At 40.2% G+C, this 26,369-nt stretch overlaps 3 protein-coding genes across 10 annotated transcripts; 1 reads left to right on the forward strand and 2 right to left on the reverse strand.

The window, feature by feature from the left end:
* Positions 1 to 264: 264 nt before the first annotated feature.
* ciroz (ciliated left-right organizer protein containing ZP-N domains) lies at positions 265 to 6,265 on the reverse strand. Of its 4 annotated transcripts, none has more exons than XM_026332868.1 (12): positions 6,096 to 6,265; positions 5,608 to 5,714; positions 5,444 to 5,529; positions 5,265 to 5,366; positions 5,046 to 5,170; positions 4,796 to 4,939; positions 4,673 to 4,711; positions 4,409 to 4,546; positions 4,241 to 4,325; positions 3,598 to 3,794; positions 3,322 to 3,439; positions 265 to 502 (listed from the first exon to the last, which is right to left on the reverse strand). In XM_026332868.1, the coding sequence occupies exons 2-12, from the start codon at positions 5,646 to 5,648 to the stop codon at positions 354 to 356; spliced, it is 1,224 nt and encodes a 407-aa protein (XP_026188653.1). In that variant the 5' UTR covers positions 5,649 to 5,714; positions 6,096 to 6,265; the 3' UTR covers positions 265 to 353. The 4 variants fall into 4 exon arrangements, with proteins under 4 accessions (XP_026188653.1, XP_026188651.1, XP_026188654.1 ...); XM_026332866.1 differs by lacking the exon at positions 265 to 502 and adding an exon at positions 1,046 to 2,232; XM_026332869.1 differs by lacking the exon at positions 265 to 502 and adding an exon at positions 1,046 to 2,232 and having other exon boundaries at positions 5,444 to 5,483; positions 6,173 to 6,261.
* Positions 6,266 to 6,433: 168 nt separating this feature from the next.
* Positions 6,434 to 17,281, forward strand: tardbpa (TAR DNA binding protein a). 5 transcript variants are annotated; one of them, XR_004463114.1, is made up of 9 exons: positions 6,434 to 7,136; positions 7,327 to 7,490; positions 7,589 to 7,729; positions 8,232 to 8,402; positions 8,676 to 8,760; positions 9,573 to 9,719; positions 10,475 to 10,653; positions 13,860 to 13,974; positions 17,174 to 17,281. XR_004463114.1 is itself a non-coding variant. In XM_026332497.2 (6 exons), the coding sequence occupies exons 1-6, from the start codon at positions 6,896 to 6,898 to the stop codon at positions 9,665 to 9,667; spliced, it is 897 nt and encodes a 298-aa protein (XP_026188282.1). In that variant the 5' UTR covers positions 6,434 to 6,895; the 3' UTR covers positions 9,668 to 10,401. The 5 variants fall into 5 exon arrangements, 2 of the variants coding, with proteins under 2 accessions (XP_026188282.1, XP_026188281.1); XR_003297259.2 differs by lacking the exons at positions 13,860 to 13,974; positions 17,174 to 17,281 and adding an exon at positions 12,009 to 12,110; XR_003297257.2 differs by lacking the exons at positions 13,860 to 13,974; positions 17,174 to 17,281 and having other exon boundaries at positions 10,475 to 11,603.
* A 2,734-nt stretch (positions 17,282 to 20,015) lies between these two features.
* Positions 20,016 to 26,369, reverse strand: pgd (phosphogluconate dehydrogenase). Its single transcript, XM_026332640.1, has 13 exons — positions 26,285 to 26,369; positions 25,618 to 25,693; positions 25,324 to 25,503; positions 25,080 to 25,145; positions 24,884 to 25,002; positions 24,630 to 24,699; positions 24,411 to 24,545; positions 24,096 to 24,285; positions 23,177 to 23,307; positions 22,396 to 22,529; positions 21,692 to 21,791; positions 20,909 to 21,031; positions 20,016 to 20,527 (listed from the first exon to the last, which is right to left on the reverse strand). The coding sequence occupies exons 1-13, from the start codon at positions 26,290 to 26,292 to the stop codon at positions 20,408 to 20,410; spliced, it is 1,452 nt and encodes a 483-aa protein (XP_026188425.1). The 5' UTR covers positions 26,293 to 26,369; the 3' UTR covers positions 20,016 to 20,407.

Here is a 26,369-nt window from a genome sequence, read left to right on the forward strand (position 1 = left end):
CACTTTCCTAATTTCTTGATCTGATCTGATTGTTTGTTTGTGGTGACATTGCAGAAGTGGGACAGTTTGTCAGGTCGTCAAGAAGTTGTCTGATCACGTGAAGACAAGAACAGCTTACTGTAAATGTCTCTACAGTTCTTGTTTAAAAAAAATGATGACCTCATGTAAAGAGACTGGAATTAGTCTAAGGTGGTAAAATCAGCTGCAGGGTAGAATGAAGACGTCTCTGTGTCTGTGATGTTCACAGTAAAACTAGTACAAGTATTCACTTTTTCCACAGTACATATGTTGGTTTGAAATAATTAAAGTTCACATTATTAAGCATCTTTACAGAGAAAACTCAAAGAGGCCGATCAAGACAGGACTTGTTTATAATAATGATGAGTGATTATGAGCAATAACAATGAAGACCATATATGGATCACTTCACAGAAGCACTGTGTGCGGGGGTTGGGTGCCACCATCCTTAGCATCTCCCAGATGTGCAAACCATATGCTACGACTGAAATTAAAACAAAAAAGAACAGTGAAACATGAAAGGGATTTTTAACTTTGTAAAGACAGTTAACAGTCAGTACAGATAGGGTAATGGCCGAGAGAGGCCACATGAAAGAACCGGGGATGTTGGCTTGCTTTTTGCACCACTTATTCCATTTCCTGCTCATAAGTTCACTGAACAGATGGGGACCAAAGGCACAAGGAAGTTTAGATTTTCTGCCCCACAGCCCATTGTATATGATGCATGTAACTGCATATCACTGCATAACATTGTTATCATTTACAGATGCTTTGGTGCATACCAAAAGGTCACAATAACAAAGGTGAAAAAATGGGTGAAAACAAAACTGAAACATCTTCAGTCATTTTAGTCAAAAGAATCTGATCCATTTCTGCCAAACTGTGTCAAAAACATTCAAACATTTAACTCCCTACCAGTCAAGTAAAACTATTTAACTATTGGAAAACACTTCCCTTCTTTCAATAGTTTACAGGGATAATCTGGCAATTACATTCAGTACAACTGTTGATATAGATAAAAAAAAAAAAAAACAAAGACTGGATAGATTTCCAGTGCAAAACAGACTAAAACTGGTTAAAACCAAAATGAGCAGCAGCCATTAGATTGTGGCCCACGCGGACTTTTCTGAAAAAGCATTCAATAGTGCCCTCTCCTGTTGACACAGTATAGTTCACAAAGACACATAAAGCAGTAACAGACTGAATGTTAAGACTCAACAATTGATCAGTTAGATTAGATTAGTTTTTTAACAGAAGAAAAGACAACAGTAAAGCTTCATGTTCACCTTAAGAAATAATAAACTTCCATAGGTGTGAGACACATCACTGAGGGGAAGGCATTCTCTCTGTTACTGAGAATAAGGGCTTTATTGTGAGTTTCTCTGACACAAAGCTTCTCTGAAAGATGGCATAAGCTATAACAACGGCAGGGTCTTCTCTACATCAGCCTGTTTGTACTGCTCAGATAGAGTCATGTTTATTTAACGCCTGCCTTGTCTGCGTCTGGATAATGTCCACCCTCAGGCAACGGCTGGCAGAGGTCTGTCTGTATTTCTGCTTGTATAATCAACCTTCACAGCACTAACTGACCACACCATCACCTTTCAAGACTGCAAGCAGACATGTAGCACATGGCACCAATGAGAATTAAAACAAAAGAAGCAAATCAACTTGTCTTTATATTAACACTACACTGAAACAGCAGCTGACATCTAATTTGATAAACTAAACAAAAAATACTCCAATAATCCATATAAGGCTTTTAGTGACTAGAAAACGTGGTGTTGCAGAATTTGTCAAAAAACAGTCCTTCACTGCTATGACATATATTTGATTATTTTGAAGTTTACCAAGCAGACACCTAAACAGACATGAGACTAGATAAAGTGATTTCATTTCTGGCATCATTTTTAAAGGTTTCATTCACATATGGTTTTTAATCCTACCACATCCACTTCAGTCTTCTTTTCTTATGCTGATCTCTTTGCCCACTGGTTGCTATAAATTGTTGGTATTCTTGTTCAGGTGCAACTGTTGTGGGGAAACCTGTTAATGGCTCATTAGCACTTGACTCACGGAAATGTGGCTCTGCTGAAGTATTTACTGTTGTATTATGAAGATCTATAGTTAAACTCTCAGTTTTAAAGGTTAGCATGGAGGGAGCTGTGGTGTTTGGATCAGGAGAGGATGTCGTGTGTGATCCAGCTGAACTGGCTGTGGAGATATATGAATACATGAGGTGAAAATGTGAAAAGCAACATAATGGCAATTCAATTATTTCACATTTTAAATAATGACTTTTATTTTGAGTAATGCATTTTTTACACAATTTTAGAAACTTTCTCCATAACACTAACAATATCAATATATCTACTTCCCTGAAGTAAAACCATAAACACATCCTTGAATTAAGATTCTCTATGTTTGACCTGCTATTTAAAGCCTCTTCCACTAAAGAATTTCGCTCATCACTTCTCTTTATTGTTTGAGCATACCACCCATTGTGATATTTGTGCAGAGTTTGACTCCAGCAGTAGTGCTTTCATATTCACCTGTTTCCTCTAAGCAGAATTCAAATCAGAGTTTAAGACGGGTATGTATGAACATGAGTTTTTGCCACCACAGCACTGAGAACACTGAGAATTAACTTTTCAGTAAAGTGAAATGGAGACATTTTTAGTCCGGCAGTTAAACATATGAAATGAAAAAAAATTTCATCGTCATTGATTCAGTATTTTTAACTAGGGACAAAGGGTAGATGTAATTTAAATCATTTTTAACAAGGTATTTTATGTTTTTGGTGAAAATATTGTATCTGACACAATTTATTATTCAAAACATAAAATAATAGAATAGAATGGATTAGAATAATTTTGGATGTTTCAAATGTTTCTGGAAGGATCTTTATCTATATATTTATCTATATATATATATATTGCTGATCATCAAACAGAAGTCAAATTTTGATTATATTCACTATTGTACTAGTAAAGGAAATTTAATGATGAAACAAGCTCATCAAGATACAGAGAATAAAAAAGTAGAAATAAATGTTTTTCTTCACCCTTCTTTTGCCTTTTCTTGCTTATTGTTGCTATCATTTTCTTGTATGACTTTTGTACTTACTTCTACCTCAGTTTAAATTGGTATGAAAGGTACTAGAGTTGAAAGATTAAGTGACTGACCGCGAAACAAATAAAAATGTGTACCTGGTGTGACTACAGTAAATGGCTAGTGGTCAAAATATCATCCAATAATTAATCACCACTTTAGTTTTACTGTGCTCATCAGCAGCACACTTACCTGTGCATGGCAGGGTGTTCTCCATGGTCCAGTGCATTTTGTGATTTGTCTCTTTGAAGGTGAGCACAACATCCACCCTGTAGAACGGCTGCACCAGTTGTTTGCTTTCCATGCAGATCTGTAAAACAAATCTGGCTTAGATGTTTTACATGGTAAGAACTTCTTATGGGAAAAACACAAATCTCAAAGTTCAGAAACTGACCCAACTACAGTATACCACACAAAATGTACCACCATGTACACCATGAAGATGCTAACTGCTGCTCTAGCACTAACCTTGGTCTGAAGTATTTTGTCTGTCGGAATGATCAGCGTCACAAATTCACTCATCTCGTACACAGTAAAATTAGCAGTCTGGTTCACTGACACATTACTGACTGTCAGTCTGTCATTGTCAGAGCTGCCTCGCTTGGTCAAACCCATGTGCCGTTTGAAAATGTGCAGCACAGTGTCCTCTGCTGTAGATGTAGTCACTGAAATTAAGATCAGGGGTAAATTGTGTTAATGGGATCAGTGGCATAAAATTTCTAAGTTTACTCAAATAATGTTAATTAAAATTGTTTTGAAGTTCTGTTTTTTTACTTCAGTGTTTGGAGGGGACCAAAGGCTGGGATCCCCTGGACTAAACTCTCAAACATTGTATAATGTAGCAGAAAACTAAAACTCAATCTCCACTCAACTCTACTCAAAGAAAAGTAAGACACTGACCGGGATTATGTTCTGCAGAACAGGTATAGCGTAAGTTTAAGCAAATTTTCAGTTGATGAACTGTAGTTAAGTGAGTTGCTCAATGTAAGACTTCAGATGCAAGATTTTCACTTATAACTGAGCATTTTTTAAATTGTTTTATCACCATTTTCATTTAAGTAAATGATCTGAAAAGTAATTTCCAAGTACTAGTTCTTGTCTTGCTACCTACCTTTTGGACATGTAGCTTCCATACTGTAGGCATACACACCACTGACCAGCTTTAAGGCCAGGAATTCCCCTTCATTTTCCTTTAGCTGGTAACCAAAAAGACAGAGCAATTAAGTGGTAATATTGATAAAGGCCACTGGGTGGCGATATAACATGCAAGAAGTCTTACTTTCACAGAGCTCAAGACTTCCCCCCTCCTGGCTTGGACTGTGATGTCTGATCTGTTGATGTCAACATTCATCGCGATCAAGCTGGCATCCTCCAGAGCTACAACGAGGTGATCCCTCAAAGACAGTGACCAGTGCAACTGTAACACAAAAGCAAACACACCAAAATCCAAACACAGTCAGTGATATATTTCTCCTTTTTTCTTTCTCATCCATGCACATCTAAAACATATACGCACAATTGTATGACTGGATTTAATTAATACCTCATTCTTCCAGTTATCATAGGGAACTTGTCTGATCACCTGAGGACACACAATGTAAACTAAATTAAATGGATGATGCAAAATGACAACAGCAGCATGATAAACCTCAGTCCAACACTGTACCTGAATATACTCTGGGTCACATTGGATTTGCTCTTTGTTGGGCAGTACAGACACCACAGGGCACATCATTATGAAACTGTGAGGTCTGCCTCCAAATTGATTTATCCTCTTTGCCAAAATCAACATAAGAACGTGGAAGCCATGCTGAAAAATCACAATGCAGTCAGACAACTGTCATCACCAAACTGCAAAGGTTTGTGTATATACAGTCTACTGCATAGGCGAAATAATTCTTAAAAGAATATAATACCTCTTGCTGGACAAAACATCCAGTATAACTGACTCGAAAAACAAAATTTTTGTCGAGGTCTTTGTGCAGTGCGAATCCACAGGCAGACAGCTGGAGGTTTAGATGGTCCAGAGATGCAGGATTGACTTGAGAAAGGAAAAGGGTGATTCAGAAGCAAAGCATTTAATCTGACATTTATGTAAACATTTTGCCACTTATTGTGTAAATAAATAAATCTACCTTTGATCTGTAAGGCCCCAGACAGCCAGAATGCCAACCCTTCAATCATTGTGCTATGAATCCACATTTCCATGTATTCAGAAAAACATGTCACATCTCCTTCTGTAAATGCAAACACATTCTCACATCACATGAATGCACCATAAACAACTGCATGTCATGACAGAATAAAGATTTACCTGTTAATTTTGCTGTTGGGCCCTCAAGCCATTCTCTTTTCTGAATGGAAAGCACACTTCTTGTGATAAAACACTGTAAAACAACACTGTGGAAAGAAATCAGCTCATATTTCAAATACGGTAAATTGCTTAAGTCCATTTTTATACAAGAGTATGATACTCACACAGTTGTAAGAAGAATGCCAGATCTTCTTATGTGATCCATGGCACTTCTGCTGATGAAAACTTCCGCATGAGCAGGCACTCTGACAGTGATCTATTTGTAGGTGAACTGCGGGGGTTCATAAAACAGGTGTGTTTACTTTGACACAATAAAAGCAACTGACAAAACAGTCATAAACAATGACCACTGTCCCCAGAACGTGCGAAAAAACAGGTTTCAAACAAGCTGTTATCTTCCCGACTATCCTCTTCATTAATATGTTTAAATTCAATGAAATATACAAACCAAACTGTCGCCAATATTTTTTATGCCTGCGTAATTCCAGTGAATATGATTTTGAAATATTTGGGATTTTAAATAACTTTAAACTTTCTTTGGCTGCACAGAATAAGCACAGAACAACTGGAGTGTCAGAATTTGTGTTAAACTTCATAATAAATTTGGACAAACGTAAATTTAGACCCGTTAGACATATGTTCAATTTTTTACCATAATCATAGCTTCAAATAGGAATATCGATGAAGTCGCACAGTTTATTTTCTTCAATACAATTTCTCAGTACGCACCTTTTGTTTGGGTTTTAAGGTGAATCCGCGGTTATTCTTGAAAGGGTGAATCACGAGGATTTAAATTTGCCTTTTGCGGTTTATGAAACACAACAAGGCTTGTAAACTTAACCGCATACGGTGCACGTGAAGTAAATTAAAATGGACCGAGAACTGGTGATGAGAAGCAAAACTATTTGATAAACGCTTTTAATTTTAATATTTGACCCCCCTATCAAAATCACAAGTGCGCTCTCCCAACAGTATGATGTCATCTTAGCAGCCATTTTGTTAGCTAGCTTGAGGTTAAAGAGGTTAGCCGCTGTAAATAAATTTGTTTAGGTCTATCGGCTTCTCGTTCAAATTTCGTAGAATAGGATAACTTTTCGGTGCTGTTATTTACGCACGATTTTAGGCCAATGATTTGCAAACAAGAGGGAAACTCGTGTATTTGTTGACAGGAAAAAAACGCGAAACTAAATGGCCATTCATTTTTGAAGCTGCCTTCATGCTAGCGTGTTAGCTAGCTTGCTAACTTGTTTACGCGTCGGGCAGAAAGCTTCACCTCTCATGGCTGCTGGTTATTAAATGTTAGAGGAGAGCGGGTGATCGCCTTTCACACACTACGCACGGTTAACTCAAGTAAACCCAGACTCCGTGTGCATCAACCCGGTGTTTACCAATAACCTAATAACCTGAGCTCCATCAGAGGACTGCACTCAGACCAGTGTTCAGGCTGAGACCATGTCAGAGTTGTACATTCGTGTGGCCGAGGATGAAAACGAGGAGCCCATGGAGATCCCCTCAGAGGACGATGGGACTGTTTTGCTGTCATCGGTAGCAGCACAGTTTCCAGGGGCGTGCGGGCTACGGTACAGGAACCCGGAGTCCCAGTGCATGCGGGGAGTTCGTCTTGTGGAGGGTGTCCTGCATGCACCTGAGAACGACTGGGGAAACCTGGTTTACGTCGTCAATTATCCCAAAGGTGAGACAGAGGTTGGAGTGAATTACTTTTTCCGTATATTACAGGTTTATCTTAGATTACATTTATTTACCTAGGTCTGGCAAGATTGTGCTTTTGGTATGGCTCCCTTGGTCACAGCTAAGATCTTAGAGGGTCTATGTTGGATTTTTCTCCTCACATGAGTGGATCACAGTCTGTTTATTCTTCACAGATAATAAAAGGAAGATGGAGGAAATAGATGCTGCCTCAGCTGTGAAAATTAAAAGGGGGTTTCAGAAGACATCAGATCTGATTGTCCTCGGGTTGCCCTGGAAAACAACAGAACAAGACCTAAAAGATTATTTCAGTACCTTTGGGGAGGTCATCATGGTACAGGTAGTGACATCTCAGCTGGCCATGAATGTTTGTGTTTTAAATGTAGTAGGCCTGTGTCTGTCAGTAATAAAGTTTGCTCGTGTGTCTGGTCGCTGCAGGTCAAGAGAGATGCAAAAACTGGTAACTCAAAAGGTTTTGGGTTTGTTCGATTTGCTGACTATGAGATGCAAACCAAAGTCATCGCTCAGAGACACATGATTGATGGACGATGGTGTGACTGCAAACTTCCCAACTCGAAGGTACGTTAGGCACCGTTTTCAGATACTGACGAATATTAAAGACCTCATCGAATCAGTTTAGATTGTCTTAAAAGTCATGGGTCAGTGGACCAAAACCTTTGGATTTTAGTTTTTCAAATGTAGTTTGAGCCCCAAGTTTTAAAGGTGTCATAATTTATCTGTAGAAGATCTTGATCTGCAAACCATGTAAACCTGGAAGAATAAATGCAAAACAACCTTTGACTATTAGGGTGGATGAACTAGTCAAAACAGTTCAATATGGGTGGATTTTCCACTTTTTATCTCCTAATATGATTTTGCCCCAAGTGCCCTAAGAGTTTTAAAATCTTACTTTCATCACTGCAGTGGATGAAAACCATCTGCTGTAATTTTGCAGCCTTAATGTAGGTTACAAATGTTTTATCCACTGTTGGAAAAACTAAATCTGAACTAGTCTAGAGCTTAACTTGAAAAGCATAACATAAAGGTATTGTCATTATTTCATTTATGGCTGTCCTCTCAGGTGTGTCCTGATGAGCCAATGCGGAGCCGTAAAATCTTTGTTGGCCGCTGTACAGAGGACATGACAACAGATGACCTGAGGCAGTACTTCATGCAGTATGGCGAAGTCACTGATGTCTTCATCCCCAAACCTTTCCGGGCATTTGCATTTGTCACATTTGCTGATGACCAGGTGGGATTCTCCTTAAATGAGAGTTTGATGCCACAATAACAAGATGTACATTTATAGACAGAGGAAAAAATGGGACATTGGTCTTGATGTATTAGATATAACATGCACAGAAATACCATGTATGAGTACAAAAGAAGCATTAACTGTATCAAGAGTCTAGCACATACGATGTAACTGTAAACATTAGCAAAATGAGTTAACAGCAAAAGATTGAGTTTGAGGTATATGCCTAGTGATCATCACTAGTGATAATCCTCTCACTTCTTTTTTCAGGTTGCCCAAGCCCTGTGTGGAGAGGACCTGATAATCAAGGGTGTCAGTGTGCACATCTCCAATGCTGAGCCCAAACACAATAATAGTAGGCAAATGATGGATCGAGGGCGGTTTGGGGCTGGTGGGTTCAGTCAGGGCTATGGCAGTAACCGCGGGGGGCTAGGCAGCGGTAGCGGTGGGGTTAACTTTGGGGCTCTTGGTCTTAACCCAGCAATGGTGGCTGCTGCTCAGGCAGCATTGCAGAGCAGTTGGGGAATGATGGGCATGCTGGCTAACCAGCAGGGTCTCACCACAACAGCAGGCACAGCCACCACAACCCGAGATCAGACCTATAGCTCTGCCAGCACCAGTTACAGCAGCCCCAGCTCAGCCACCCTTGGTTGGGCTGCAGGCACTAATACCACCTCCAACAGTGGCTTTAGCTCTGGCTTTGGCACATCTATGGAATCTAAGTCATCTAGTTGGGGAATGTAGATAGCTTTGAGTTAACCTTTTCTGTTGCTGTTAGTCTAATCTGGTAAGTATATCTACAGGCGGGAACTGGTTATATTTTCAAGTTTATATTATTTAAAACAACAGAAAGCCTTTTATTTTGTTAAGGAGAAAATTTATACTTGTGTGTGACTGATTATCTAATCTTTCAGTGAATGGGTGAAAAGTTTCATTTGATAGTGAAAACTGCCACACTACCTTTTTTTATTTTTGACAAAATGTCACACAGATGATTGTGCATGCAAGGTAAAGATTTCTAAGCGTGCACAAATATCTTAAGCTCTTCAGCCTCTTGCAAAGTGAGCTTGATATAATTATATATCTACAAGTCGTTGATTTCATCTTTTTGTTTTTCTTTTTGTTTGATGTATTTTGGAAAAGCCTTCATGAAAGTCTCTTCTGCAGTTCACCAACTCTTTCCCAATTTCCCGGGAGGAAGCGCCTCATTGGCAGCAATGTTCGACAGATCTCAGTTATCAATTCCTTCTTCCCATGTGTAAATGCTTTGTCAACAAAGAACACAGCTTCACTCCGCATATACTGTGTTAGACGGTGGGTGTTCTTTTTTCCTCTCCCCTTTGTATGGATATAAAAATTTTGTCTGCTCTTGTCGCTTTTCGAGATCAATGAGTGGAATTGGTGTTGGACCGAATGAGAGTGAGCGAACGGGAGAGAAAAATGAAAGCAAGTGTGAGAAGGGACTGTTTGTGCAAAGTTTTTTTTTTTTTTTATAAAGAGACAAATGCCTGCGAGAGTTGAGAACCACCTGTGGCTTTGTGCGAGTGTGAGAGGAAAAAGCAAGTACGAGTGTGTTCCTGATGGCCATCACAAGGACATTTATTGTGTGTTGAAATCCCTAAGGTCTCTGCTTTTTCTCACCATTTTCTATTCAGGCTTAATTCTTTAAAAACAGTGAAATGTCAAGTGCTATTTGTATCTTTTTGTAGTTTTCTCTTGCTGTCTGGTTTGATGTGAATGCTGTGTCTGGTTGTGTGTTTTATTTTCTCTTTGTTACCACCCTCTCTGTGTGAAAATGTGACTTTGCTAGTGAAGTCTGTGTGGGGAAGAAAATACTGAAAGTGTGTTGAAGTTTGCAAGTGAGCTTAGGTTGATGTGGTGAATGTTTGACAAGCTCCCATTGAAAGTTTGTGTTTGAAGTGGTTCTGAATGCATTTTCTATGTTTTGTGAATCCAAGGGAAGTCTGAAATAAAATTGAATTTGACTAGGTATAAATACCCTTTTGACAGTGACTTATTTTTGATTTTATAATTAATTGAACTGCCAACACTTTAATTCACATGTATAGGGACACCTTGGACACGTCTGAATCCAGGTTGGAGTCAGTCTTGAAGAAGCTGAAGACATTGGTGGGTGAGCCCGTGCAAACCAACAGTGGAATTGCTGCATGACTGTCTAAATCCTGAAAAGGATCCTTGGACCATCCCTAAATGAATTTTAGAGTGGACCATACACAATTGGGCTGAGGTATTTTTTTTTAATACCTATAAATGTCACAAATAGGACCAAAGTCGCACATGTAGTTTGGCAGTGATCTCTGTCCAAACTTGTGAAACTAGAAGACTGCCTTAAATCTAAAACATGCATTTGTTAGTAAAAGCTTTTTTTCATATTCTAGTTCCTGAGCTCAGTTAATTAGTCAGTACAGTTGTTTTCACTGTGGTTCTTATGACCAATAAGCCAAGTGTTATTCTGTTGTATAGTGGATAAAATGTATGAGCTGAATGATTTTCAAAGTGACTTTGACAGCCGACTTAGCATGTTAGCAGGTATTCATACTTTGTATTTTGAAATATTTTAGTTTTGGGGTGTTTTAATCATCTGTTGATGTGTTAATCTAGATAAAATGCAAACTAAGAGACTGCAGACAGAGCTGTGTTTTTAGCTTGTATGTTCACAATCACTTCATGTGAAGTGTTTTTTAGAAAGTGTTCTGCAATACTGATGCAAGTTCCCCCTTATTAAAAGGTAACTTTATTAACCATTCGTTTTTATAGGGTTGTGGGAGTTTTTTTTTTTTTTTTTTTTTTGTGCTTGTGAAGATTTGTATGCACGCTAGTTGAGGACACTAAGAATCTAAATTCATATTTAATAAAGTTAAAAATGGCCTGCCTGCCCTTAGCAGACTCAAAGACTGCTTGTAGCATAGGTAAGCGGTATAAAATACATTTCTGCTGGATGTAGTCAACTGCAAATATTATGAAAAATGCTCTGATAATGGGTGTAAAATGTGACACTAGTACTAGTGGAGCAATTTTTTGAAAGGAGGACATGAAGTGAAGGACCACCTTGTCATCACATCTGTGCAGATGCTGGAAAGTTCAACAGTTTTGAGGAGGACACAGACTCGCTTTTTATTCCAGCAGCAGTGTTGAATGAAGGCCCACTGTGTTTTTCCTGCCTTCATGAGGGACAAAGCAAAGTGAAAAACAGAAAACCACTGTATATACATTACAGAGCATCCTGTAGAATAATTAAATCATTTGGAAGGCAAGAAATTGCCTGCATTACTATTCCCCTTTGCCTTTCTCACTATGGTGCCATCTTGTGGTCATCTCAGAAAGTAACCAATCCTCTGTAGGTACAGTATTGTGCTTGTCTTGTTAGACAAACTACTTAGGAGATGGGCTCAAACATTTTGGAATACAGCCACACAAATTAATGTTCTGTACAAAAATAAATAAAAGCATTACAAAACAAATGTGTAGCATTTTGGATATCCGAAACAGATCATCACTGCATAGATTCAAAGAAAACATTTGTGTTTTTACGTTAATATAGTATTTGATTCTTCTTATCTTCTTATTATTACATATCTATAGCTGCTCCCTCCACCAGCACCCCAGCAGGTGCTCCCTCCACCTCTGAAGCTCCTCACTACACCTCATTCTGTCTGCTCCCTCTACCTCTGCTGTAGCTTCCTGTACTTCCATGTTCAAGCCTGCTCCCGCCATCATTATTACCTCTACAGCTGTTCCCTCCACATATTCAGCTGTCTCCTCTACCTCTGTGGCTGCTCCCTCTACCTCTGTGGCTGCTCCCTCAATCTCCAACTCTGAGGCTGCTCTCTCCACCCCCACCTCTGCAACTCCTTACTATACATCATCCTCTATGACTGCTACCTCCCTCTACCTCCACCATCCCTCTGTTACAATCTGAACAGCTCCTTCTGTCTCTAACAACAGAAGAGGTTGGAGCTGAGCTCAGGAGACTTTGGCCAGGGAGGGCAGTGGAACAGATGGAATATGTCCAAGGCTTCTGAAGGACTGTGCAGGACAACTAGCTGTCCCTCTTCAGAGGCTCTTTAATATGAGTCTTCGGCTGGAAAAAGTCCTGGTGCTGTGGAAGACTTCTCGTCAAATACCGGTGCCCAAAACAGGGTGGCTGGTGGAGCTAAATGACTATAGACTGGTGGCTTTGACATCCCATATCATGAAGACCTTTGAGCGGCTCCTTGTCCGTTGCATGAGGCTACAGGTTGAGGAGGATCTTGATCCCCTTCAGTTTGCCTATCAGAAACATATGAGAGTGGAAGATGTGGTGCTTTACGTGCTGCATCGGGCATCTGCCTATCTGGATGTGCCTGGTTCATATGTGAGGATTATGTTCATTGACTTCTCCAATACTTTCAGTATTATACGGCCTCCCATACTGAGAGACAAGCTTCTAAGTATGGGTGTGGCCCCCTGCCTGACGTCATGATTATGGACTATTTGACATCCAGGTCAGGCTGGGGAGATGTGTTTCTGGGACACTGGAATGCAGCACTGGGGCTCCACAGGGGACTGTTGTTGCTCCTTTTCTGTTCACGGACTACATATCAGACTTTTAGGTATAACGCAGTCTTGCCACATTCAGAAGTATTCTGATGATACGGCTGTTGTGGCATGTGTGCGCGGTGGACGGGAGGGGGAGTACAGGGACCTAGTGGAGGTCTTCACTGACTGGAGCAAAAAGAACTCTCTCAAAAAGGAGCTGGTGGTTCTATGCTGCTGTCTGTTGGGGGATTGGCATTACAGACAGAAACTGTAGGCGCCTGGACAAACTGGCGAAAAAGGCCAGTTCTGTGCTAGGCAGGGGTCTGGACCCTCTCAGAACTGTGGTGGAGCAGCAGATGTGGAGGAAGCTGCTTTCTATATTGAACAATAATAAACACCCCCTCTACGATCTACTGACTAAACAGAGTAGCAGCTGCAGTGGGAGGCTCATCTCACTGTGCTGCAGAACTGAGAGGTTGAGGAGATCCTTTGTCCCCACAGCCATTAGACTTTTTAATAGTAATTGTTGATATGTTATTTATGCTATTTATGTTATATCTTATTGACTGGGTGCCTTTATCTGTTTATCATATTGTAAAAATAATAAATATAAAGTTAAGATAAGAGCTACAGGACAATATGAATTTCTCCTATGAGGGATGAATAAAGTATCTATTTTTTTTTAACATGTATGTTGGGAAGTTTTATTTTTTAACTTATTTGATTTGACCCCAAGATCGTGTCATGAGAAGAGCATACACAGACAAACAATTACTGAATGATAAAATTATCCAAGAGGATTTAGTATGATGATAGTTTCAATGTTATGCTGTTTGAGGGGAAAAAAAGAGCAAACCTTGCTTCTGTTAGCATGGAAAACGTGTGAATTAATATGCTTTCTCCCGATGCTATCAGGGTGAGAAGGTCTTCTAGAAGTTCTCACAGAGTGATCTGGTCATGTGATTTCTGAGAGTCCTCTCGCCAGCCCCTCAATGAGCTGCTTCTCTGGATCCACGTACCCAAACCCCAGGTCAGTCATTCCTGAATGCACATGCTGTAATTTTCTCTTCCCTTAAGTTAAACTTAAAGCTACCCTTTTATATACACCAATCAGCCATAACATTATGATCACCTACCTAATACTGTGCACACAGGAGCCAATGCATCAGCTGGTTGGCACTGTGCCTCCATAGTTACATTGTTAGGAAGAGCACACATTTGTCTAACATTCAGTGAAAAAGCTAGAGATAATCTTTTAGACAAATTCAACAGCCTTCCCACTGATGGTGACATCATCAATGTAGCTGCTGAATATTTCTCTTTAGCTCAATGTACAGTATTTCTCATTTTCAACCATTTTAAAGATTGAAACAACCTTGTCATCAGTGACCCTTGGGCCATGACCCTATTGCCAGTTAACTGACAACTATTGGTTGGTACTAACTACTGCAGACCTGGAACACCCAACAAGTCCTGGAGTTTGGGGGATGTACTGACCTAGTCATCTATCATCACAATTTGGCCGTTGTCAAAGTCACCCGGATCCTTACAGTTTTTTCTGCTTCCAGCACACAACTTTGAGGGCTGAATTTTCACTTGCTACCTAATATACTGTACACTGAAAGGTGCCATTTTAACAAGATAATCAGTGTGATTCATTTTACCTGGCATTGCTCATAATGTTATGGCTGATCAGTATATCTATGAAATTTGTGAGCAAGGATGCAGATAATGTAGGCAGTGAGATCTAAGTCTGCAAACACCTGCGGCTGGGATCTGTGCAGTGATGCCTACCAATACAGTACAGCACAGGCTTAATATACAGTATTTGTGTTTCTAATGCTGTAAACTGTTTTAGGTCAGTAGTAAACTATTATAGGAAATTACTTTATTTTTTATTTTGATACATAAAAACCTAAAATTCAGAGAAATCCCCAGATAAAATGTTAGGACTGAACACTGATTTTGAAACTGTCTTAGGTGGACTGGTTGAATAGTATTTCTCACAGTCTATAGTGTTCTACACTATGTCCTTTCAGCAGCGCTTGAAAGAAGAGATATTTAACTGAAAACATGGTGTATATACAGTGGGTACGGAAAGTATTCAGACCCCTTTACATTTTTCACTCTTTGTGTCATTGCAGCCATTTGCCAAAATCAAAAAAGTTCATTTTATTTCTCATTAATGTACACTCAGCACCCCATCTTGACAGAAAAAAACTGAAATGTAGAAATTTTTGCAAATTTGTTAAAAAAGAAAAACTGAAATATCACATGGTCATAAGTATTCAGACCCTTTGCAGTGACACTCATATTTAACTCACATGCTGTCCATTTCTTCTGATCCTCCTTGAGATGGTTCTGCTCCTTCATTGGAGTCCAGCTGTGTTTAATTAAACTGATTGGACTTGATTAGGAAAGGCACACACCTGTCTATATAAGACCTTACAGCTCACAGTGCATGTCAGAGCAAATGAGAATCATGAGGTCGAAGGAACTGCCCAAGGAGCTCAGAGACAGAATTGTGGCAAGGCACAGATCTGGCCAAGGTTACAAAAGAATTTCTGCAGCACTCAAGGTTCCTAAGAGCACAGTGGCCTCCATAATCCTCAAATGGAAAAAGTGTGGGACGACCAGAACTCTTCCTAGACCTGGCCGTCCAGCCAAACTGAGCAATCGTGGGAGAAGAGCCTTGGTGAGAGAGGTAAAGAAGAACCCAAAGATCACTGTGGCTGAGCTCCAGAGATGCAGTAGGGAGATGGGAGAAAGTTCCACAAAGTCAACTATCACTGCAGCCCTCCACCAGTCGGGGCTTTATGGCAGAGTGGCCCGATGGAAGCCTCTCCTCAGTGCAAGACACATGAAAGCCTGCATAGAGTTTGCCAAAAAACACATGAAGGACTCCCAGACTATGAGAAATAAGATTCTCTGGTCTGATGAGACCAAGATTGAACTTTTTGGCGTTAATTCTAAGCGGTATGTGTGGAGAAAACCAGGCACTGCTCATCACCTGCCCAATACAATCCCTACAGTGAAACATGGTGGTGGGAGCATCATGTTGTGGGGGTGTTTTTCAGCTGCAGGGACAGGACAACTGGTTGCAATTGAAGGAAAGATGAATGCGGCCAAGTACAGAGATATCCTGGAAGAAAACCTCTTCCAGACTGCTCAGGACCTCAGACTGGGCCGAAGGTTCACCTTTCAACAGGACAATGACCCTAAGCACACAGTTAAAATAACAAAGCAGTGGCTTCGGAACAACTCTGTGACCGTTCTTGACTGGTCCAGCCAGAGCCCTGACCTAAACCCAATTGAGCATTTCTGGAGAGACCTGAATATGGCTGTCCACCAACGTTCACCATCCAACCTGACAGAACTGGAGAGGATCTGCAAGGAAGAATGGCAGAGGATCCCCAAATCCAGGTGTGAAAAACTTGTTGCATCATTCCCAAGAAGACTCATGGCTGTACTAGCTCAAAGGGTGCTTCTACTCAATACTGAGCACAGGGTCTGAATACTTATGACCATGTGATATTTCAGTTTTTCTTTTTTAATAAATTTGCAAAAATTTCTACATTTCTGTTTTTTTCTGTCAAGATGGGGTGCTGAGTGTACATTAATGAGAAATAAAATGAACTTTTTTGATTTTGGCAAATGGCTGCAATGACACAAAGAGTGAAAAATTTAAAGGGGTCTGAATACTTTCCGTACCCACTGTATATACACATACCACAAATAGGCTGTGGGCCCTTTACCAAATTAGTGCTAGACTGTTACTTGGACTCATCCCCCCTGTTAGCATCATCCAGTCTTCCCCCTCCTGCTTCCTTATGCATCACTGTGGTGTCGCCTTGCTGTATGCTCAGTCTGCAGATGACTCAGTGGCCTCATCTGCCACCTGCGCTGCCTTCACTGAGCTCTAATAGCATCTTGTGCTCTAATGCAACCTCCATTTGGCACCAGGCCTCATTAAAAATACAAGGCCTGTAATTGTAGAGTGCTGTGTCCTCCAGACTAATTATCAGAGAAAAAGGACAGGAACACAGACATTTGTTTTTCATTAACCAATGGGATGAGTCCAAATAACAGTGTAGCACTAATTTGGTAAAGGGCCGACACTGGTGAATCTCATTCTGGTAATAGAGCAGCCTGTTTGTGGTATTTGAAATGTATGTTGCTAAGCATGGGAGGGTGGTTATATTTGTTTGCTCTGCTGTGTTCTCCTTCAGGATCAAAGCTGTGGCATTTGGAGCCAAACAAGGAGGTCTCTGACGTGTCTCAGGACGACTGAATAGAAGCTTTTAGTAAACCCAAACATCCCACACCCCAAAGCACAGGTGCACTGAGCTGAGGGTTTGTTTGCAGTTTAATAACAACTGTGACACACACATCCTTCATTGATGTGGAGGTGATAGCAGCGCTGTTAGCACAGGTTTTTCAGCAGCTGACAGTACAGCTGAGAATCCCCCGCCACAAACATTAAAGAGAACAGCAGGGAGTACGGTGCTTAAAAGAATAATTCTTCACTCAAACAAACCCTTCTGTATCTGAACTGACACTCATCGGTGTGAAAGCCACGTTACTCCTCTATTCACAGACATTTATGCCTCTTTCAAAGTATTCTAGTCTTTTCACAGTGTAATTAGCATTACTTGTTTTGATTAGGCAAACAATCTAAACCAGTAATTCCCAACTTGCTGGTGACCCCTTAAAATGACATTTATGCAGCGTGTTATGTCTCCATTAGACAACCAAGTGTATAGAGATGAGAGGAAATACTGAGAGAGACAGATTGGGACTGTCAATCAACAAAGGCTGTGAACCAGGGGTGTCACCTTAAACCCAAAGGCTAACAGGATGTTTTATGAAGCAGTATCAGCTTGTGATGCTTAATTACAAGGTTGAATGTGTCTCATTCTGAACTAAACTGATTGTTAAGCACAGCTTCATCGTTCCACCATTTTACAAGAAAAGCAGAGACTTGTCAGAGAAAACTGAAGTTGACTGGCAGAGCAATATTTTTCTCTTTTCCTGTCCAGCTGATATTCTCTCTCCTGATCCTCAAGTTGGGAACCACAGATCTAGAATTGCTTGAAAATTGCACATCATATGCAGCATGCAGTGCACCTGAGCTACTTCCAAGTATGGGAGCTGCTGTATGCTAGGACATTGTAAGTGAATCTATAATGTTTTTGCTGAGACCTTTAGACAACATTTAACTATGGTAGTTTTGAGGCTGTACTGCTGTATAGGGTCCCCTCTGGGCTCAGCCTCTGTCCCCACTCGTTTGCCATATTAGCGATACATAAACAACATGGCAGCAAGCAGGGAAAAACTCGTCGATTTTAATCGTAAACCGGATTTTTTGTGAAAAAAAATTGGGATTTGTTTTTAAGGCCGTATCGCCCAGCCCTACTGCTGTATCTTAAGTGTACAGTAAGTACGTAAGTGTTCCCTAGATATCATATAAATAATCCAATGTAATCTAACTCTAGAAAAGACAAATAAGGATCAGCAGCACTGAAAACTAGGATTTGAATGTTTGAAAATACATTTTGAATGTGAACATTTTGGTTTCAAAACTGAAAGATATTATTCAAACCTTTCAAAATAAAATTTGAATATCTGGAAAAAATGCTTCATTCTTTTCGGTGTTACAAATCAGTCTCTTCAAGTTTTAAAACTTGATTGCAAACATTCAACTCACTTTTTTTCAGACATTCAACTCACATTTTTCAGTGTTTCAAATCTGCTCATTCCGACCTCGTCTTAGCAGGCAAAAATGATCTGAAACTTCAAAAAAAAAAAAAAAAAAAAAAAAGGTCCACATTTACAAAATGGTTTTAAAACTGAACTGTTGGAAAGTAAGATTTGAATGTCTGGCTTTGTTCTTTTCAGTCTTACAAATCAGTTTCTTCAAGTCTTAAAACTTGATTTGTAAACATTCAACTCTTTCAGTTCTTTAGTGTTTCAACTTTTTTTTTTTTTTTTTTTTGCAGTGTCAAATCTTAATTCTGACCCTGTTTTCACAGGCGACTGATCTGAAACTCTGCAGAAGACCGGGGCGGGAGCTCATGGATGCTCCGCCAATCACATAGCTTCTAAGAAAATAAGCCAATCAGCTAACAGGCTGAGTCTACACGATTTGATTAGTCCCACTGGATGTCAATATAGGTGGATACCGTAAAGATGATGCCTTGGTTTTAGCGCACCTGCTCCACCTTCTTCTGCCTACTGGCTAAGAAGAGGACCTACACAGGAGCATCGAGCACACCACACCTGACTAATGGTTGGACACCAGCTACAGTTTGTGCACAACAGTTAACTGGGCTGTCGAGTTTTAAGAGGATGGCTTGACATCCCCCTTAGGTCACTTAAGATGAGCAGGTCACTGGAAAAGCCTTCAGTCTTCTTTGGGGCAGCCATGTATCAGTCATGTGCCACACAAAAAAAATGAGTTGAATGTTTACAGAGCCAAGTTTTAAGACTTGAAGAGACTGATTTGTAAGACTGAAAAGAACAAAACCAGACATTCAAATCTTACTTTCCAACAGTTCAAAGTTTTAAAACCATTTTGTAAGTGTGGACCTTTTTTTTTTTAAAGTTTCAGATCAGTTTTGCCTGCTAAGACAACGTCAGAATGAACAGATCTGAAATGCTGAAAAAAGTGAGTTGAATGTTTGAAAGAGGGAAAAGAATGAAGCAATTTTTTTCAGTTATTCAAATTTTATTTTGAATATCTGGTTTGAATAATAGCTTTCAGTTTTGAAACCAAAATGTTCACATTCAAAATGTATTTTCAAACATTCAAATCCTAGTTTTCAGTGCTGCTGATCCTGAACCTATTGTCACCTCATAACTCCAGCCTGGACACCTAAACCTTGTCGTCTGGCACAGTGTCCTGTATTCAGCATCATGTTGTATCTATCTTCTGTATGTACCAAACAAGCCTTTCAAAGTAAATTTACTATTTATGAGTCAATTTATCACTTGTTACCTAATTTAATGCTACACACAAACATGTTCCGATCTTGTTTACAGCACTCACGGAGTAAGGACCATACAGACTAATTATAAAGGGATTGAAAGCTTTATTTAGCCTAACACAACACAGTGCAGTGGTTCACCTTAATCCAGCATTAACACCGTAAACCCTGGGCCCAACATGATAACTTTAGCCTGCTCGCCAGCATAATGTCCACAGTGTTCAGATGGAGTAAACACTTGGTTGGTGCCCCTTTGTGACTGCTACGTTGCTATGCCAAAAACACAAGATGAAGTTAACATGATAAATAAAACGACAACATGTCTAAGGAGTAAAAAGGTGGAATAAGGTGACTGCTGAGGTGAGTGTGTTTTCAATATTCATGTGTGGCTGTGAACATGGAATGTGTAACATGTCTTCTCTCACAGGTAACTTCCACTGATACTCCGCTTTCTTGTTTGTAATGTGAGGATGGTCTTTAAGCATTGTATGATGAAGACGAGACATTTCCACCATGACCGGTCCAGTTGGTGTGAATGAAATGACCAGGGTTTGACAGTAGTTCATACGTATGTGCTCCAAAGAAATCCCTTTGGGCCTAAATACAAACAAACAAAAAACAACCTCTGAAACCCACAAGAATGAGATAATTAAATCCTTTTCTTTCTTTTTTTTTGTCAAATTACAAATTTTTTGTTCAACCCAATGCTATTTAGTCTTCAACATTTAAAGACGTTATGTCAGGATTTTTTTTAATGACAAATGATGAACTTTTTGAAAGTTGCCTTTCTTCATATATTCATAAATATTTAAGACATTTAAAACCAAATCCAATGGCAGCTCATTGAAGCAGCTGCGAACACAGTGTACAGCCCCTAAATTCCAACACAGTTACACAGGATCTTTTGAATCTGATAGACCTCCACAGTGGGCCATCTGATCAGTGGGACTTGCAGCTTCTGTGTTACTGTTCTCTTACCTGGAGGAGGTTGGCTGGCAGCATCTCATGTCTATAGCCATCATAGAAAGACAAAGCCGTAGTGAAACAGGGCATGGGGATGCCATGCTGGACTCCCGTGCTGACTGTTCTGCGCCAAGACTCCTGAACAGAGATAAAACAACAAATATATTCAGGTTTTTGTTTATAGAACTGATTTGCGGTCTTCATAAGGCCACCTGGCTACTATCAACCAGTACCATCTTAAGCCTCATTGTCAGATTATGTTGAGTCTAATCAGACCATGCCGAGTATTGTTTATTGCTGAGGTCTGTGTGACACTGTCTAATACCATGTGTTTGAGTGGATTGTCTATCAGCTCTGATCTCAATCATTGCAGAAGAACAATTGGCTGCATGTTATTTGACTTGCATCCATCAGTGTTTAGTCTCACTGGTTATGTTTGTTCAGCTCCATTTGGACTGTCCTGAGGTCCAACTGGACTTTTTCTGTGCCTGCCTTTGGTTCAGGTGGGTTTTTGAGACAGCAGACGACCTTAATCAAGAGCTCTGACAGTTTCTTAAAATGGGCTGATAGCTTTGTTAATAAATCATTGGTGTCCTTTCCTCAATATGAAAATAAGTTACTAGACTTCAGTTTAAAAATCACTTGGGGGGGGGGGGGGGGGGGGGGGGGTGCACATCTCAGCTGATGATTGGGTCAATAAGTGGTAATGTTGCTTCTCTTAGTAAAAGAGGAAACTGTTTTGTGTCTTGTCAGTGGCTGTTGCAGGTTTGTGTTTGGCCACATGCTGCTTCCTCATACCTGACAGTCTTGCACAGCATTATTGAAGAAACTGTCCAGCAGCAAGTTCTGCAGCTCAGCATCCCTGTCAAACGCCTCTTTGATTTTACCCAGGAAGACACTAGTGGGGAGAGGAAAGAGCAGTGATCAAAACAATGGCCAAAAAAAAAAAAAAAACAAGTGGCATTTCATTGGGTAATTAAAAATAAAGTACAGGATATAAACCAGCTATTTGTATTCCTACATTCTGTTACAAGCATCTACTCAGTGTCCTTTGAGTAACTGTTTCTCACAGGTTGAGCAGCTGGTGGCAACACTCTGCAAGTCATGATGTTATATTTGATTTAGGTTTATGCAACATCTTTGCAAGATTACAAAAAGTAAACCAGTGTCACAACTGTGATTTCACCATTTTTCCTCTGACCTTACAGAAGAGTCCTAGTCTGAATTTCTAGCTTTCTAACTCCAGCATAACAACACAGTGCAGTGACAAAGAGTTAATAACTTCCTAAATGATTTGTGTCTATGATTAAAAATTCCCAACTTTCTAAAACATTTAATGAATAACCCCAAAAAAATGTATTTTTGTCCTCTTGCTTTCTCAAGTTTTACATTGCCTAACCACAGTTTTCACCATCACTTTGAAAGATCCCTGTTGACATCACATTGCACAAGGCAGCAGTGAGGCAAACATGTGACATGAGGGCACCTGAGGTTAAAGATACCTTCGGATGATGCAGCCTCCTCTCCACATCAGAGCAATTCCACCATAGTTAAGGGACCAGCCAAACTCTTTGGCTGCCTGCCGCAGCAGCATGAAGCCCTGCGCATAGGAAATGATCTTGGATGCGTAGAGGGCCTGGGTAGAGAAAATGAATTAATGTATTCTGATATAAAAGGCAGAATTTCAAATCAATTTTCACTGGAAAGTAAGTTACATTTTATATTCATACATGATCAGCAGCAGATAGTTTTAAGCATACAGAATGTTGTATACCTTCTGAAAATCTTTATTAATTGCTGAGGGGAAGTTCAGGGAATCACACACACACACACACACACACACACACACACACACACACACACACACACACACACACACACACACACACACACACACACACACACACACACACACACACACACACACATAAATAAAGACGTGACTTCACAGGGCTCCAGAATTCGCCAAAGTGCATCAGTCCACTGTCTTCAATGAAAATGTAGCTCATCTCGTGACAGTATAGATATATATACTGTATGCACATTTGATCTGTTCCTACCTCATATAAGGTGGCACACCACTGTCAAAGCTATACTTACAGTTATAGTTAAATCCTTGCACTCCTATTGTGTTCACAAATTGTATATATTGTATTAAAAAAATCTTTTTCTAGCCTTTTTTAAGTTTGTTTATTTTAATTCTTGTACATAGACAGAACTTCTTTGTTGATCTTTTAACTATCTCATATACAGCACAGTAATACTATACTGTGTGTGTTTTACCTTTCTGATGTCCTCCAGAAAGGCTGCCTTGTCACCGCTGAATTTGACCCCCTGTGGGCCTGAAAGACTGCGGCTGGCCTCCACTCTCTCCTCCTTAAGAGAGGACAAGCATCTGGCAAAGACAGCCTCCCCTGAGACACAGGGTGGGGGGGGTAATAGGAGACAGAGAGAACAAGTTGAATTTAAAAAAACAAAACAAACAAAAAAAAAAAAAAAACAGCTCTCCACATACAAAAAGAGGAGTTTGTCTAGTTTGTTTGGCATATTAGAAATGGCAATTACCTTCTCACTGTATAAAGAGTAAAAAAGAAAAACTGTTGGATAAGCATGACCTGCTAAACACTGCACACCTACATGATGCAACCCACAGGCAGAGAAAGGGACATTGAGTGAACTGTCCTGTTTTCCCCGTTGGGAGCAGAAATCCACTCATTCTGTCTGTGCCAGCCTGTCAGACAGCTCTTACACAATGAAGCCTTTGTACCACCTCGGTTTCCATTTTCACAAATGAATCACAAACAAATTTCAAAATACACAGAATCTGAACAGCTGTCAGATGGATTTAAAGAACTCCTACCACAAGTATTTCGATTATTTGACTTCTATGGAATGTTTGTCATAAATATGCTAACAGGGGTCCACATTCACTCTGTAAAGCTGATGACACTTTTTGCCCTGGATCATTAATCTTGCTTCATGAACTCCCCCTTGTTCATAACCATTTGATAGACAAAGAGCAAAGCCAAATCCCCCTTAGGTCACTTAAGATGAGCAGGTCACTGGAAAAGTCTTCAGTCTTCTTTGGTGTGAGGTAAGACTTTTGCCATGTCATGGTGACACAGTTTACTGAAAGCAGCCAGCACTGAAGAAAACAAGAAGGAAACAAGATACTTCCTTGTCTACAACCTCTTCCTCTTACCGATCAAAGTGACAGGTGTGCCGTACTCCAGGGCTGAAATGGCCGTCCACTTCCCTGTGCCTTTTTGTCCAGCGCTGTCACGGATCTTGGGCAGCAGGTGTTTACCATCAGAGTCTCTGTATTTAAGGATGCTGGCTGTGATCTCAATCAGGAATGAGTCCAACTCCGTCTTGTTCCAGCTGTCAAAAACCTGAATGTTTCACCCACAGGATGATAAAGTATAGTCAAACACATTGTGTTTCTTTTCTTTTTTTTTTTTTTGCCATTTAACAGGACAGAACTGGCATGACAACAATATTACGCCATACACCTCACCTGAGCCATCTCATCATGGTCCATACCCAGAACATCCTTCATCAGGTGATAGGCCTCACAGATCAGCTGCATGTCACCATACTCTATGCCATTATGGACCATTTTAACAAAATGTCCTGCTCCCTCATCTCCGACCTGCGGAGGAAAAGCAGAATATTGATCTCACAACACATCATTGATGGTCAGTGTATTCTATACTAAAAAAACAACTCTACTGACCCAGTCACAGCAAGGTTCTCCTGTTCCAACCTTGGCAGCGATGCTCTGGAAGATGTTTTTTATATGCGGCCTTCAAAATAAAACAACATCCAGTCATAGATTTATGCATGAAAATGAAGAGACAGTCTATAGATTGTTTTAACGTGTCTGAAGTCACACACGCCCACTTTTGTCAGTTGGAAGTGTTGGATTTAATTAACACATCTGTGGCATTCACAACATCTAACAAATGTGAGGAGTTTGTAAGGACTCACCAGGCCTCTTTATGCCCTCCTGGCATGAGTGAGGGTCCATAACGTGCCCCGTCTTCTCCACCACTGACTCCACTGCCAACAAACAGCAAGCCCTTGTCCTTCAGACTCGTACACCGCCGCTGCACAAGCACAGATACAATGAGAATATCCCCGAACAGAAATAAAGATTTACTGCTAAAGAGTGTTTCTGACTTACTGTTGTGTCTCTGTATTCAGAGTTACCACCGTCAATGATGATATCACCAGCCTCAAGAAGAGGAACCTGAAAGAATGTAGCACAAAACCTGTCAGTTTTACTACTTAGGACTCAATTTTCCATGACTAATTCTAAAACAATTCATAAAAAAGAATACAACAAAAACACACACACACACACACACACACACACACACACACACACACACACACACACACACACACACACACACACACACACACACCAATTTGTCAATGAAATCGTCCACAGCCTGTCCAGCCTTGACCAACAAGATAATCCTCCTCGGTTTCTTTAGTTTGGATACCATGTCCTCCAGAGACTCGGCTCCAATCACCTTGGAGCCCTTAGCCTCGTTCTGCAGGAAGTCGTGCACCTTGGACACCGTACGGTTGTAGGCGCAGACCTGGGGAAGACGTTTCATGATTACAGAGTCAAATAAACAAGCTAAACAGAACCGTGATACAGTGATATTTTTTTCTTTAAAATATACTTATTTACTTTACAGCAGTAATCTTACCACAAAGCCGTGGTCATTCATGTTCATGATGAGGTTCTGGCCCATGACAGCCAACCCAATCAGTGCAATGTCTGCTCTGTGATAACGAGAGAAATTGTCACATTTACCGTGACGATCTGATGGACACCTGTTTTTAGGCTGAGCATCAACTGTCCACCAAAAGAAGTAAATATTTTTCACTCTATAAATAAGATACAATTTGTACATCCGTCCATACATCCAATTTAAATTTAATTAAATTTGCTTCCCCTAGGCTTCCCCTTATTTTAATCTGAATCTGATATTCCACCTTAAATCGTGGCTGATTATGCCCAACCTGGCTCTAACTTTACCATGACCTGTGACCTCTGCCTACTCCCAAGTCTTGGAATCAGGTGGACTAAAAATAATGACACATCCCCTGGATAATTACAGAAAACACGATGCATCAGATCACAATGTGTTTTTAAGACATTTCTAGAAACATGTTCTCACGCTGTCATTGATTGTAAGCTTGATAGACAAATAGCGTTAATAACTGATTCACGTTAATCAGTCAACAAGTTTTAACATCACTACTCAAATTAACATGACACCAAAACGCCTAGAAAGGTCTACAACGACTTAACCCCAACCTTCCCAGATTAGCGACTACCTAAACACTTCAAAAACACATTTGGGAGCTTACTCAGCCATGGCGCTTTACGAAGAGTCACGGTGAAGTAATGACAATCGAGGTTGCTTCCTCCTCCTCGCTCTATTTTTCTCACTTC

Source organism: Mastacembelus armatus, chromosome 7 (genome assembly GCF_900324485.2).
Source record: "Mastacembelus armatus chromosome 7, fMasArm1.2, whole genome shotgun sequence".
NCBI classification, from domain to species: domain Eukaryota; kingdom Metazoa; phylum Chordata; class Actinopteri; order Synbranchiformes; family Mastacembelidae; genus Mastacembelus; species Mastacembelus armatus.